Source organism: Dreissena polymorpha, chromosome 5 (genome assembly GCF_020536995.1).
Source record: "Dreissena polymorpha isolate Duluth1 chromosome 5, UMN_Dpol_1.0, whole genome shotgun sequence".
Classification (NCBI taxonomy): Eukaryota; Metazoa; Mollusca; class Bivalvia; order Myida; family Dreissenidae; genus Dreissena; species Dreissena polymorpha.
Window position 1 is genome coordinate 3,744,280 of NC_068359.1, and position 16,496 is coordinate 3,760,775.

The following is a 16,496-nucleotide window of genomic DNA, read 5'->3' on the forward strand; positions in this document are numbered from 1 at the left end:
TGTTTGTTGTAAAAACAATTATGTTGATGTAAGTATGCTAATCACCAAGATTTATGTTCTGCATACATTGTAGGTTGAAAGCAGTGCGGCCATATATGACTGCAACTGCAATTACTACGGGTGTTACTGCCCATACAGCAACGCTCCCTCTTACTATCGACTACACCACCTGTTTGATCAGACCCTGAAGGGTCACGGAGATGATTACTACATGGCCTGGGCCAAAACATCCACAATCACTATAACACTGGCACAGCCGATGTTCATCAACAAGATCAAAGTGTATCCAGTGGCTAGCCATTATACCAAATTCAAGGTCTGTAATATCATTTGTGATACCAGTATTTATGGCATATTTTTCACATTGATATCTCAAACCTATGGTATCAAAATCTCGTGTAATATCATGAAAGTTAAGTTAATACTTGCTCCTAGTTAAATTTATGACAATTATAACACTGTTTTTCAAGTGGTCATGATAAAAAAGCTTAACCGCACAGCATAGATTATTGGTACATAGGTAATACTTAAAGTAAAAAAAAGCAAAATGATGAAATTTCTTTAAAATTTATCTAATGCCCTTAAAGTAATTAAATGTTTTTCTTAAGTGTAAGTTTGTTTTATAATATATTGAAAATAATAAATATTGTTTACAGGTTGTTGGATATGATTCCACAAACAAAGCATTTGATGTTACACCTAACTTCATACAGCCAAGCACCAAACCAACTCAAGGTCAATATGTAGACCTGGCAGTTGGAAAACGGGCAACCAAGTTTGTGTTTGACCTCTCTGGAAGCTCGCGGACATATTCCTACGCAGCCTTGAATGAGATTGAAATATTTGCAGAGGAGTCGGTGGAAGAACTACGGTACAACCAAAAAACCTCCCAATTCAAACAAAATACTAATTGAATTGTTATGAACTGTATGTGTGCCTACCTTTGTCTAAAGCTGAAATATCCAATTTATTTGCATATATTGGTCATAATACACTTTGTTTCTTAAAACCTGGAGGCTCACGGTTAAGTAGACAAATGATCAAATCTCCTTGTCATTTAAATAATTACAATTAATGTTAACTTCACTAAAAATTAACACATTTAAAACAAAAATCGAAAAGCTCTTTCTTGAAACTATATTTGAGTCCCTGCATATGAACAACAGCAACCTAATACTAGGAAACGTATAAGTGTGCTCTTGTTATTTAACTTTGATTTAATTGTCTGAAATTCTGTCTTGATCAAGGTAAACTGGGCAAGCATGTTAAATTGAGAGCAAAGCTGACGCTTAGAGTACCCCGATACATTTCCAATTTGATAGCAATGACTACATCAGGCTACATTTCCATGTGTTTATTTTGCAGGTACAAACACTATGACTACATCAGCTACATTTTCTTGTGTTCACTTTGCAGGTACAAACACAATGACTACATCAGGCTACATTTCCATGTGTTCACTTTGCAGGTACAAACACATTGGGCTGCAGGGTGCATCAACCTGGATCTTTGCTGACAAAGGAGAGGCCTTCTCGTTTAGTGAGATCTACATCCTTGGCAACGCTCACCTTGCGTTCATGCCCAAGAATTCATACACTGATTCCTCAACAGTTTTTGCTGGAAATGTTGTGGGTGACAAGACTGGTATGATATTATTTTTAAAATGATAGTGTTACATGCAATATACATGTTACAATTTACATCTTATGTTAATGATTTTTTTAAAGTACCTTCTGTCAAAAAATATTTTTGGTCATTGTTAGTCTTTAAGCTGGTACAAGGAAACAATTTACCCTAAACGTGCTCACTTTATACAGTGATTTTTTGACATTTTTTGTACAGTTATTTATTTCATAAACTTATAATAAGAAAAACCAGTACACTTAGAAAGGTTTAAACCACCTAAATGCACCTTATGAAGTAATTATTGATAAATAATGTTGGTGTTACTGAAACTCTCTTCTTTTCAGGCTACTTCCATATTGGATACAACCAACAGATGACTATTAACAAGACTGACTATGATGTGCCATTCAACACACATGTTTATGAGAAGGGGCACATCATCTTCCCACCAAGGAATTTCTTTTACAAGACGAAATTGTTCTCATCTGGGAAGGTAAAAGATACTCATATAATTTTACATAATGTTTATTGTTTTCATTTTAAAGCAGCAATTTTAGTCAAATGCAGAATTATGTATCAGTATAGTTTTCGTTAAACTTGCATAAAAATATGTATGCAGTTGTTAACAAATCACTATAACTATTCTGACTGAGAAGTACGCAAACTCGTACTGAAATGATTTTACAGTTTGTGTGCAGATAAAATATCACGGCCATCATATGTTTCAAGGTGTCTGGAATTGAGGACCTGTACGTGTTCAAAGAGGGTCACGTCTCCATAGACACCAATGGTAGCCTAGCAACCAGCCACAAGCCTGCTACTGTCTCCCTGAAATCCCTACATGTACAGGAGGGTGGCACATTCCAGATGTTCTCTGATAGTCCAAAGAAAACATTCTTTATTGAAGCCACCAACATATCTGTGAGTAGGGCATTTGTAGTTTACTTTGGGCATTAACATTTGTTGCACTGTTCGGTAAACTGAGGATATATATTTTTTCAATATGATAAAGTATCATTTTAAGCTATTGAGTATTCTTTTGCATTTAACCCTTTGCATGCTGGGAAATTTGTCTTCTGCTAAAATGTCTTCTGCTGAATTTCTAAAATTAGTATTTTCTTCGATTTTTTTCAAAGAACACTATCAGAATAGCAAACAGTTTGGATCCTGATGAGACGCCACGTTCTGTGGTGTCTCATCTGGATCCAAACTGTTTGCAAAGGCCTTCAAAATCCAGTTCCCGCACTGAAAGGGTTAAATAAAGTTTTTACATTTTAATTTTACTAATAAATTGTTTATTATTCTATGAAAGACTTCAATTTGATATAGAGATTGATATATATTACTTGATCCTTAATCATGGAGGAAGTATTAAACTTGTTACTTTTCTCTCAGAAGGTTGAGTCGCTCTTCACAACTGCTACAGTTTGTTTTCATTCCACAGTCTGTAAAATCTAAAGTTAAATGTTAACTTATTCAACTGAAAAAACCCAAACATTTTGCATCTTTATTCTAGGTGTATGGTGGAGGCCACTTCCTGATCAACACTGGACTCAACATGACAGTGCATCATCTGCTGGCAGTGTACTCGGGTGGCAAGATTGACCTCAGTGGATCAGGATATAAGCCCAACTCTGGACTAGAGGGACCAGGGGCTGGCATAGGTAAAGGGGACTGAGTCAGAGACCTAGCCCCTTGCACTTAGAACAATCTAATCAGTTTATTTACTGTTAGTAGAATTAAGGTAAATTTAAAGCCCAGATATGACAAACGTGAGTTAAGCTCTTTTTTTAAACATGAAACTCAGTTCAAGCAAAAGATTATATGTAATTCTGGTAGTTGGTCTTTGAAACTTACTGTTGACTAGAATACATTTCATTTCAAAATATTCATTAGTTCTACACACTCATAAAGGAAAAGTATGTTGTGGCAAAACTTAAGTTGTTCAGTAAATTTTAGTCTTGATATGATTTTTTGAGCCTAGAAATCAAAGCTCACATGATACAATCTTAATTTAAACTATTTGTTTAATATAAAAAAACCTATAGGCACAAACCTTGTTCCACTATACTATGTAGGTTGAATACAATTTATAGTTGTGAGACATGAAAAGAAAAAGTAGATTTGATTTTATTAATACACAGATCATGTTTGATGGAATAATTTACAGTATACCCAACAGTATACTGGAAGTGATGTTGTAAACATTACTGGCTAATTTATAGGGTCAGTCTCAGGTGGTAGCGGTGCTGGCCATGGTGGTAGCGGTGGTCGTGGTTCAAGCCTGGGCAAGGTGGGAACTGGGTACGACTCCCTTTATAACCCTGCGGATCATGGCTCTGCTGGAGGCTATGGACATTACTATGGTGAGTCTAGAGATGGGAGAATACTAATTAAGATACAATTTTCATTTTAGAGATGCTGACATGATTATATTATGTTTGCAATTGCAATAATGACTTTATTTGCTATGCTGCATTAAGATCCCGACTGTTTTTGCAATTGTTACTTGTGTAGTATGACAAGTGTTTTGTTCCTTATGTAAATAACCCCCAAAACCCCTGATAGGGTCAAGTTTGAATTCAATGTGTATAAGGCCTGATTATTATACGTTATGTATTATGTAATTAAATTGAGTTATCTTATAGTATTCCAGGTCCTGTGACTACCGACATAAATGCGTTCTACATCTTAGGCTTATTCTTAAATATTGAACCAAGTTTCTACCTTTTTCATTGGTCTATATTTTGAGTGGAGATAATGTTTGAGACAACAAGTGGTCTTATTTTAAGGGTTAGATGTCATGATGTAAAAATAATATTGACAAAAAAGAAAAGTTTAATTTTCACATTTGTATTACATGTGAGACAAAACTAATAACACCTGGCTCGTCTTGTGCATTATACATTGGAAGATTTCTTTTTAATATTCAAGAAAGGAAAAAAGACAGTTATGACATTGCATACGTTTGTAGGTGAACTATATCTGGGTGACAAGGAGCATGGTAACCAAATGATCTACAAGACTCTAGGTGGCGCTGGCGGTGGCTACCTGATTGTGAATAGTCGTCACGTGGATATTGACGGTCTCATAGCAGCCAATGGAATGCCTCCTGATGAGAGATTTGATCGGGGCTCAGGTGATTCTTATTTACTTGTTACCTGTATTTATAAGTATAATTAGTAACAGAACTGACTAAAAGTATGCAGACAGACCACCTAGATAAAAATTGCATCCATTAAAAAATAATTGAAATAAATCAAACCAAACTTGTTGGGAGGTATAGAAGCTGTATGTTCAGTTCGTATTTTTTGCCTTCAAACCCTTAATATAATTAGATTTGTATGATCAGCTCACCTGTCACGAAGCTTATGTGACCGTGTGATGTCTGGCATCAGTGCGTGTGTGCGTGTGTCCATCAACAATTTGTTTGTGTAGACAGTAGAGGTCACAGTTTTCATCCAATCTTTATGAAATTTGGTCAGAATGTTTATACATGTATTGATGAAATCTGGGTTGAGATTGTATTTGGGTCATCTGGGGTCAAGAACTAGGTCAGTAGGTCAAACACTAGGTCAAATAATAGAAAAACCTTGTGTAGACAATAGAGGTCGCAGTTTTCATTCAATCTTTATGAAATTTGGTCAGAATGTTTATCTTGATGAAATCTGGGTTGAGATTGTATTTGGGTAACCTGGGATCAAAAACTAGGTCACTAGGTCAAATAATAGAAAAACCTTGTGTAGACAATAGAGGTCACAGTTTTCATCCAATCTTTATGAAATTTGATCAGAATGTTTATCTCGATGAAATCTGGGTTGGGATTGTATTTGGTTAGTCAGGTGAGCGATTCAGGGCCAATCATGGCCCTCTTGTTTTAATTATTATATAAGTAGATTATGTATTGCTCAGGTGGTGGTGCCGGTGGCTCTATCTGGATAACTTGCGAGGATATTGTTGGTCGCGGCACCATCGAGGCCAATGGTGGCAATGGTGGAGGGCCTGCAGGGGCTGCCGGTGGTGGTGGAGCGGGTGGGAGAATCTCCGTCCAGTGCACCAATATCGCCAAATTCAACATCACTATGCATGCATATGGTGGTGTTAGCAACAGTGAAACTGGAGGGGCTGGAACAGCTTATCTGGACTCAAAGTTCAATAATGGAACACTTGCTTATCAGAAGATGACAATCGACAACAATGGTCACGCATACCCACGCTCCTCTAACTACGCTGAGGGTAATTTACGTAGCTTACTCAACGGTGAATATGGGGACATTTCCTATGCGGGCGGTGTAACGTGGTTGTTCCACGAAGCTTTGCAGTACAGGTTTAAAGAGCTTGATGTGAGGGGCAATGCTCATGTGGCCATATTGAGTGACACTGATAATGAAGTCATTGATGTCAGGGTGGATTTCCTCTGGGGTGATCGGAGTGGAGTGCTGCACGCTGGGAAGAACCAAACTTTTGGTCTCACTGAAGTTGACACCTACTTGCCAGTAAACCTTGCTTCTTACAGGTGTGTACTCATGTGGTCAAAGTTTCTTCAATAATGCAACGGTCAATAAAATGTTGCCAGTTACTTTCAGCAAAATTAGCATGAATTATGTAACACCTTTATCCTCTTATAATATCTAAAAAGGTTTGAAATCCTGTTCAATACATTCCTATAGATTTCCATATTTGAACAAAAAATGTAGTTCTTTTTAAATCAGTTATATTTTTTCCCTTTTTTGTAATCATTAGAAATTCATCATAACTTTTTTGGTTCTTGTAATAATTCAGAAACAGCAGAATTGAAGTCCCCAGGAAGGTCATCATCCGAGAAGTGTGGGCTGAAATCAACGGCACAGTGGAAGGGATGGATGTCATAACTGTCGAGAACAAGGGAGAACTCTACATCTGGTCTCATGCCAATTCTGATGGATACAAAACTGGAGAAATTAAGGCAACAAATATCTCTGTCCGTGCAGGAGGAAAGTTTGAGCCTCTAGCGGCCAAGCTTCAGATGAAGCTGTACGTCACAAGACTGATCATCAATGGAAATGGTTATGTGAGGTCCAACAACCTGCAGCTGAATGCTACAAACGTCACTGTGGATCTATCAGGTATGGCCTGTTTTTTCATATTACAAATATTTTGTAGGAAAAACATCAACCTTAGACAGTATTTAAATTCTCATATCTGTTTCAAATATAAATTTATTACATTTAATCATTTATTTTACAGTATATGGGCTTTCAAGAACAAAGTGAATAGAGAAAATATCTTGTGTTATCAATTATTAGTTAATAAACTAAAAATAGATCGCTGCTGATTAATAGATACAATTAAATAAAATAAAAAAATACAACCACCCAGATTTTTTTTAAGTCTTGACTGTGAGCCTCAAGTAATATTGATCCCATAATTGCTTTGGTTTTATTTCACATTGGTATGTTCTGACTTCAGGTGAATTCCATGCTGACTTCACTGGCTACCCTGGTGGTGAAGGGCCAGGGGCTGGTCGTAACATTCACATTAACGAGTCTGGAGGGTCAGGTGGAGGTCACGGGGGTCGCGGGGGTCGGGCATTGTCTGGTTATTACTCCTCACTGGCGTATGACTCAATCTACAAGCCCACTCAGATAGGCAGCGGAGGTGGAAATGCTCCCAATGGTGGTGGTGGTAGAGGAGGAGGTAAGCGGTGATTGTAACCCTTTTCTGCTCACATACTCATTTGACGCATTTGTAGTAACTTATAAAATCAAATGAAATTAAAGACTTTTATGAATAGATTCATGTGTTAAAGGCTTCATTTCCAACCCTTAGATACTGAATCCATCCTTTTCTAAAGCATCGTCACACCAGTACTTTCAGTACTTTGATTATTCAATGCGTTGCATGTCCTTTTAACCATATATTTCATGGAAAACAAGTTGGAGTGCAGCTAAAAGCTGAAATGTATGAATGAATTAAGCATCTATATTGATGTGAATCCTCACCGTTTCTGGTTTATGTCATTGACATTTCAATTTTTGATCAACAATAAGTTATAATTCAACTTAAACCTTGCACATACACTTATCATTTTGTTGACTAAAATTGCCTGACATAAGTCCTGTATGCATAACTGTTGATGATTAGGAAAACTTCATGTACATCGGCTAACAAACATTTCAAATTGTTTTATTGACTTCCATAGGTATCATGTACCTGTATATCAAGGATGAGTTGAGAGTAGAAGGTCGTCTCCATAGTAACGGTGAATCTGCTGGCAACAGTAAGGCAGGTGGTGGTGCTGGTGGTTCTCTGTATTTAGATGTCAATCATCTGGATGGGACAGGCTCGATTGAAGTCACTGGTGGAAATGGTGAGTTTTAAATGTGTTTTTATTTGCCAATCTGTAAGATTTGTTCTTGTTTGAAGTTTTTTAATTTTATTTAATTCATAGCTTATAAGTATAAGAATTCATATGTGCGACTGCACTCGTCACATGTGTCATCAATTAGTTCAGTAATGCTGGCACTATGTAAAATATGTGATTTTAATTAAACTCTTAAAATGCAAAAGACGTAAAATCCATTAAAAAAAACAAGCTGTAAATCTGCATGTCTTTGTGATAATTTGAAAATGTGACATGCAACTCAAAAGCTAAGTGCTAGTTATTTGTAATGTTTCTGTTTAATCATGCAATTTTATTACATGAAACATGTTTGAATATTATGGTTATGTAATGTTTACAGGTGGAACATATGGTGGAGGTGGTGGTGGAGGAAGAATTGCCATCTACCATAAACTTCAAAACCATTTCACTGGAGAATACTTGGTGTTTGGTGGCAAGGGACCTTACCAGTATGGAGGGTCTGGAACTGTCTACATTGAGGACCACAGTGGCAATGCCACATTCAGACATCTGAGATTGGACAATTCAGGAAACACTGCAAGCAACCGCATATCGGAAGTGGAGAGGCTCAACTTGACTGGAAATTACTTCAAAACTAGCAAATTCCCTGACAAGTATTTCCAAACATACAGTGGAATCAATATTTCTTCAGATGTCAACCCAGAGACCTATAACGCGTATTCTAGCTACTATTGGTACTATTTCAGAAACACCTGGCCACTGAGTCATATGTTCACTGATATCCAGGCGGATACCAGCACATGGTTCATGGCACGTGCCAGTCAGGCCACCTTGACCTTTGACCTTCCATTTAAGACTTATGTGGAATACATCAAGATATATCCAGTCTGCACTACGAAACTACACATTGACCTCACCGTATGTTCCTTTTTTAGACTTATTAGTTAAAACTTACAATAACTATCTGTTAGTAGATCCTTGGATATGACTTTTTGTTCTGCTTGCTTACATTCCTGATTTATTGTGGGAATAAGCATGGACACACATTTTTTTATCAGTTTGCAATATGCATTTTTAAAACTTGGATTATTTGATATTTTAAATTCCATATCAAAGATTTGATAAGTACTTGTATGTATTGGCATAATGTTGAAATTTTATTACTTGTACATTCATGTTCATTTCATTAATAAGTAATGTGAATGTATAGAGCAGATAATCTTTATATTTTCATTACTTTCTTTAGAATAATATTGTTTTAATTATTTGCAGACATGCATACTTTAACTCACTGGTGACCTACTATGCCGTGGACACCTCCTTGAAAGGTGCAGCTGCAGTGAACAGGACAGCTGGCTTTGAGTCCACAGACTACTGCCAGACACAGTTTGAGGCACATCAGTATGGACTCGTAGAGATCAAAGACAATGTCGACAAGGTAATTTCCAGTTCTATACACATTAAAGATTTTTGTGTCACCTTAGAATAGGCAGCATACAGGGACTTATATTTGGCAACAAACGCACAGAAAATAACTTTTGACTAAGTTTTTGTGTAATCATGAACATTGAGGGAAGCATGGCATGACACAAAATAAACTTTTTTATATTTGTTTTAAAATAAATGCTTGTATTGTACATCAGCTGTTCCAACCCTCGCCCATCCCTTTACACAAAGATGCCCCAGAACACAATATATTGTACATCAGCTGTTCCAACCCTCGCCCAACCCTTTACACAAAGATGCCCCAGAACACAATATATTGTACATCAGCTGTTCCAACCCTCGCCCATCCCTTTACACAAAGATGCCCCAGAACACAATATGATATGATTATTAACAAATAAAAAGTAATCAGCAATAAGTTTATTCCTTTTTCCTAATGTTCAATACCAATAACAAAATCACCACGTGGAATGTTATATGTTTGAACTTTGCCCTTGGCAGATCATTGTTAAACTGAAAGCAACAGGAAGTCATGTGGCCATGAGTGAGATCGAGATATTCGTGCGAGAGGACCCTACTGCTACCACACAGACACCGTACTGCAATGAGAAAGGCACTGCATACATTCTGCCAGAGGGCACTACCAAGAAGTTTATATTTGACAAGGTTTGAATCACTTGTATGCAGATAGTTTTAACAACAACACAAGAATATGTCTCACTGGGCCATGTTAATTTAACAAAAAAAATTATACATGTATTGATAAATTTTGACGAGAAACTCAATTGTAACAGAACATACAATAATTAATTGCAACTAATGCATATACAGCTCATTGTCAAAATTGTAATTTAACTGGGTTGTCAATTGAAAGGCTTTACAAATATAATACATGATATGAACTTTTATGAAATTTTATAAGCAAATTGTTATAACTTGAATGTGATGTATATGTTAATGTGGAAGCTGGCATTTGCACAAACCCAATGGAGAATTCGTTCGCATTCAGCTGTCACAGACAGCTATGCAAGGTATTTTTAGTATAATGGAAATACTTTTTTGTATTTTGGCAAGAAGACAATGCACTTGTGAGTAAGTGTGAATACACTGTCTGTCTGTCTGTCTGTCTATGTACAGCTGGACGTTTTGGGTGGAGCTTCACTCAATATGGATGGCACAGACATGAGCTTGACGGCCCATGAAATCAACGGCGATGACCAAGGAAGGATAAATGTCCGCCAGACTCAGAAGTATGAGAATACCCAAAGCAGGGTTCTTCAGACAGTTGCCGTTTTGTCACAGAGAGATTCTGATGTCAATCTGCCACCTGAGCTCGACTGCAGAGGCATAGATATGTACATTAAAGGTATACATCATTTAGTTTTATTATATATAATATTTTGTTGTGCAGAAAATATGGGTATTATATGTAGCTCTTACATCACAGTTCTCGTTCTACTTGAAATGGATGTGAGAGTTTTTGTCATTTAAAGGTACAAGGGTTTTGATGCAATCAAGCTTAAACAAATAGGTTTTAACTTAAACAATAATAATATCTTCAGGTCTTTTCCAGGCCCATGCAATTTGCAGAAGTGTTTATGGAAAAAAATGTTTAGAATACAATCTACTGTATTAGTAACTACCTTATCTGAATCACGGTGCAAATGTATACCGGCAATCTTCAACAAATAATATGAGACGCGCTCTGAGAAAACGGGGCTTAATTCATGTTCGTAAAGTGTCATCCCAGATTAGACTGTGCAGTCTGCACAGGCTAATCAGGGACGACACTTTCCGCTTTTATGACATTTTTCGTTTAAATGAAGTCTCTTCTTAGCAAAAATCCAATTAAGGCGGACTGCACAGGCTAATCTGGGACGACACTTTACGCACATGCATTATGCCCAGTTTTCTCAAAACACGACTCATATTTTCTAAACTACAACTCATTGGTTAAAAATGACAAAACAGTTGTGGGTTATAATAGAAAAATAAAAAAACAGTAATGGTAGTATTCAAGAATTGAAAAGAAAGGCTTCCAATGGAAAGCAACTTTTCTTCTATCAGGACACTTCCGAAGCATGGAGAACATCACAGTGAACGCAAGGTGTAACCTGACCATCGACCACCACACTCCGACCACCAACAAGATCAACAACATGGACATTAAGACGTTCGGAGGGGTGAGGGTGTTCACGGAGGACGAGGCCCTCACCACACTCAAGGGGACCAGCCTCACCATCAGATCGGGAGCCAGGGCAAGTCTTTTAATCTTTTTTGGTTGATTTGTTTAGCTGATATTCAGTCCCATTCCTTGTTCTAAAACGTTGTTTTCTTTCAGTTTAAGAAAACAATCCCAGTTTAGTTAATAAGATGAAAGAATAGATCGCATACAAATTAGTTACATTAAATAATATGTGTTTCTACTAATATTTTTTTTCTTGTTAAGAAAATAATATCTGTTATTTTATCAATTTTGCTTTCATAAGAACTGTAATTCATTGCAATTATCTTACTACAGCTGATGTCCAATGACCTGATGCTTGACTATATGAATGTCACCATAGAGCCGTATGGGTTACTGTCCGTTACAGAGGGATGTCCATATAATCTTCAGCACGAAGGTTAGCAACTTGTTACTTTCCGGGATCAAATATGTAGGAAAATAAAAAAGAAATACAAAAATTGGAGATTTGAGTAATGTGTTTTACATGATAAACGATTTTATATTAGACATAAGCTGCAATTTAACTTTTAGTTCCCTTTTTGTGATTAATTACAGTAGGATTAATTTATCTATTCTGAATTTGGGATATAATACTTTATATTTGACCACATTACAGACAAATTATAGACATCTTATCGTACGATTTAAAGGAGACAGATAACAAAATGTCTGAAATCAATTTCTGATAATTTATATATAATTTCAGGTGTCGGTGCGGGACGCGGCCACTCTGGGGGTAGTTCTGGCGGTGGTCATGGTGGTAACGGTGGCAGAGGAGAGACAGAAGCCTACGCAGGCGGTGCTCATGACAACTTCCTGTATCCCACACAGTTTGGCAAAAATGGTGGACACGCCATATTCCCACACCAGGGTGGTATAGGCGGTGGAAGGTTGTACCTGAGGGTTCACCACACGCTGACTGTGGACGGTTTTCTGGTGGCACTTGGAGGAAAATGGAGGTCCGTGGGTGCTGGTGGCGGCAGTGGTGGCGCCATCCACATTGAGACATACACCATTGACGGCAACGGTGAAATAGACGCCTCTGGTGGCGCTGGGTATGACGGCAGCCTGGCGTCACAAGGTGGTGGTGGGGGTGGAGGCCGTATTGCTCTCTACTTTATGTACAATTTCTATGTTGGTGAGTGGACATAAAAAAATTGTTTCAAGCATAACCATATTTATTAAAATAGCTATCCATATATTGTCTGTCAGACTCTGTGAAAGCTCAGATGGACCTGTCAGACTTATCATCTGATAATCTGGGAATCTTGTTACACATTAGGTCAATCTGTTAGACACAAATTCAAAAAGCTTGTATGATAATGAACTTTCTAAATTTCTTATTAGACATATTGTCTAACAGCGCCAAAATGTTGGTCAGACTTTGCATTTTTTGTCGGATTTGTCCCAGTTTTTTGCCCAGTCTGGCCTTAAGCATATTATTAAAAACAAGCCGATTCGTTGAATTGATATCCCTCGCCAAAATGTTTCTGGACACAAAAGTGTTATATTTGACACTAAAAAAGCATTGTTTTAAGATACAAAGGGGCCATAACTCCGTTATTAACAGATGGTGTATAATGCCATTTGGCTAGCATCATCCTCTTATCCATATATATACTCATGCCAAGTTTCAATGATATTCGCCAAAGCACTTCCAAGATATGGCTCCGGACACAAAAGTGTCGGACGGACGGACGGAAAGATGGACGGAATGAAGGACGGACGGACAACGCCAAAACAATATCCCTCTGCCATTGGTGGGGGATAATAAGCAACCATTTCATGTTCATACATTTTGAATCGTATTATTATAGCAATTAATTTCAGGAAAAATTGTATGAAAATAAGAATTTACCCTTTGTACACCAATGATTCATTCAAAATAGCTGTAAGTCCCATGGTGCAATGTTTTTCTTGTACTCAAGGTGACTTCATCAATCATGGTGGATCAGGTGGTAGTAAGTCTGAACCAGGCGGTCCAGGCACAGTGTACATCCACAAGCTACCAGACTATGTCAATGGGGTAGCACCTGCTGGTTTCCAGGACAACCGCACCTTGTACCTCAACAACAAGGGTTATGAGCCTAAGAATCCTTATAGGTATCATAATTGCTCTCATTGCATCATAACACAAAATGATGGGAATAGGATAGAGATGTTTGTAGCCTTTTTTATACCAAAAATGTGAAATTGTACTTAAATCTTTTCTATTCTGGGGGGGGGGGTTAAGTTTTTTAATGAGCCGGATGTAACAGCAACCAGAACGTAAATTTTGACCAGATACCCGTACATAGTATCTAAGTTAATTACTGATATAATTGTTCACATTATTGGTCATGTTTCTAAATTTAATTATTTAGCATGTTATTCATATTTAAAATACTTGCAAGTAAGCATTTTAATTGAATCTAGTTAGCACTATGTAAATCACCAACAGTATATGACACACATTACAAATATAACGTTCCAGAAACCTAACAGACACCTACCCTGACTACCCTAAGGCCAGCGGAGTTGCCTGGATCTGGCCAGGAGCTTACCCTCCCCTTGTCAGCGTCTTCGACAAGACTGTGAACCCTGCCAGCCACGTAACTCTGGATTACATAAAGGTAAAAAACATTGCTAAGAAAATTATCACCTTAAGAAGAGAGTGTTTGTCTGATAATGGCTGTATTCTGATAAAACAAACTGCTGGGCAAGGTAGTTAAGAGTGCTGGACTGAAATTCGAGGAACGCGGGTTTGGTAATTTGCCCAGCCGTTTGTGAGGGAATGGGTCCTATAATAATTGCAACGGTATTTCACCCCTTACCTCTGATTCAAGTTGGAAAGTTGTCAATTAAGGGTATAAATATGTGTAGTTGGTATTAGTGAACTATCTACAAGTACAAGTTTGAATCGTTTAACTGACTGCAATTATATGACTGAAATACTGTTGACAAATGCAAACTGCCTTTTTTTGTATGTGAATACAATCATTAAGTTTGTTGGAAGAATTTATAACCCATGAACACTTGAATCACTGTGAAGTGTTTTATTTGTAATAATTTCGTATTGAAAGTTTTACATTGTGCCACTGCTCTGTTCTGTTTAATCTTGATTTTAATTTTTTCAAAGTTTCAAATGAAATGCAGACTTAACATTATATTTTCATCAAGGAAGATTGTGAAGTGTATAAGTTTTATACTTTACTAAAATAAATTATCTTTTTTTTTCTAAAGGTCTATGAGAAAGCCCAGGTTGCCATGGTGAGACCCAAATACACCGACCTTGTGGACTTGAAGGTTGGATACACGGAGGGAGACCGTACAGGTCACTTACATGTCGGCTACAACCAAAAACTGTTCATTGGTAAGTTAGTCATTCCAGTACTTAAATCATCTCCATCATCTTGTGTTTTTGTCTGAAAAGAAGAAAGTTTAGTTTCTATTTTAGCATAGCCCTTTGTTCAGAATATTTTAAAATTGTTATGAACTGAATGATAGAGCAAGTGCGCATTAAAAGGTCAGGTTTCGTTTTTGGTAAAGTTGTTTTTACAATGCATGAACATTTTTAATTCAGGCAATAGATCTGCATTGTAGAGTTGAAATTCTTAAGAATAAAAGACAGCATTTATGTACAGCAAAACTGTTTAACTTGCAGGTACTGGTCAGTTACCACTGGACGTGTCCCTTTACCATGGTAGCACCACCACTCTGCAGGGTGAACTCAGAGTAGCCGGAGTAACTGTTATGATTGAGGGCATTGTTGCTGGTGTAGAGAACATGACCATTGTGGATGGAGGTATGTGTATTTTCTTGTGCCAATTTTTCTATATTTTTCATTATACAAAAAATAATCCACTTTAACAGTTACTGTTGCGCTAAATTTTATTCACAACTCAGTAAGAGTGTCAAGGCCCAACTACAGGTTTTAAACTGAACTATCAAAATCACATCTATAATAATGTAATTGAAAAAACATACCGCTGACACAGGATGACATTTTTCACAAAGCCTGTCTTAGACACAAATCCTTGGAACCCTGGTTTACAATGCAAGTGCTCACCTTACCGAGATTAACTAACAGCCACACATCCCTTTTTTGTGCACCTGTCGAAAGATCTTAACCGTTTTTTTATTGACTGCATTGTTGCTTTCTTCACTCTCTAGGAACCTTGAGGATCAACTACATGATGGATCTGAATTTCCAGCGTATTGATGACATCAAGTTCACTGCTTTCAGCATACGAAACAGGGGCTCTATGATCATGAACAATGCAGAATTTAAGCACAGAATGTTTGGAACTAACATGCAGGTAATGTGTTTCCAGCCAAATATGCCATTGTGAAAGGTATTAGTTTTTGTATGCCCCTACGCTGATTATAATGAAAGGGAATCTTAGGTTCATCCTTCATATTTGGGTGTTTGTGACCAATTCATATGGTAAGTATTTATGTATGTGTGGGCATTTTTCTGACTAGGGCATAACAATGTCATGCATGAAGGTCACACATGATCATCGTGTCAAGATGACATGTCAATTGCATCAACTATATTACTTGGTGACAGGTCGAGGTCACGGACATGTCAATTGCATCAACTATATTACTTGGTGAAAGGGCAAGGTCACAGACATGTCTATTGCATAATATACTATATAACTTGGTGAAAGGTCAAGGTCATGGACATGTCAATTGCATCAACTATATTACTTGGTGAAAGGTCAAGGTCATGGACATGTCAATTGCATCAACTATATTACTTGGTGAAAGGTCAAGGTCACAGACATGTCAATTGCATCAACTATATTACTTGGTGAAAGGTCAAGGTCACAGACATGTCAATTGCATCAACTATATTACTTGGTGAAA

The 16,496-nt window shown here is 37.2% G+C and overlaps 1 protein-coding gene across 1 annotated transcript in view; it reads left to right on the plus strand.

The window, feature by feature from the left end:
- LOC127881275 (uncharacterized) overlaps positions 1-16,496 on the plus strand; it is a 146,025-nt gene that overhangs the window by 32,520 nt on the left and 97,009 nt on the right. Inside the window, 24 exon segments of the mRNA XM_052429021.1 lie at positions 74-316; positions 657-871; positions 1,469-1,644; positions 1,971-2,119; positions 2,356-2,547; positions 3,143-3,290; positions 3,852-3,992; positions 4,601-4,765; positions 5,539-6,142; positions 6,409-6,731; positions 7,075-7,302; positions 7,808-7,975; positions 8,349-8,887; positions 9,216-9,407; positions 9,917-10,081; positions 10,553-10,781; positions 11,483-11,673; positions 11,937-12,039; positions 12,349-12,780; positions 13,571-13,745; positions 14,116-14,233; positions 14,865-14,994; positions 15,286-15,426; positions 15,795-15,940. Coding sequence (XP_052284981.1) covers positions 74-316; positions 657-871; positions 1,469-1,644; positions 1,971-2,119; positions 2,356-2,547; positions 3,143-3,290; positions 3,852-3,992; positions 4,601-4,765; positions 5,539-6,142; positions 6,409-6,731; positions 7,075-7,302; positions 7,808-7,975; positions 8,349-8,887; positions 9,216-9,407; positions 9,917-10,081; positions 10,553-10,781; positions 11,483-11,673; positions 11,937-12,039; positions 12,349-12,780; positions 13,571-13,745; positions 14,116-14,233; positions 14,865-14,994; positions 15,286-15,426; positions 15,795-15,940 — 5,313 coding nt within the window.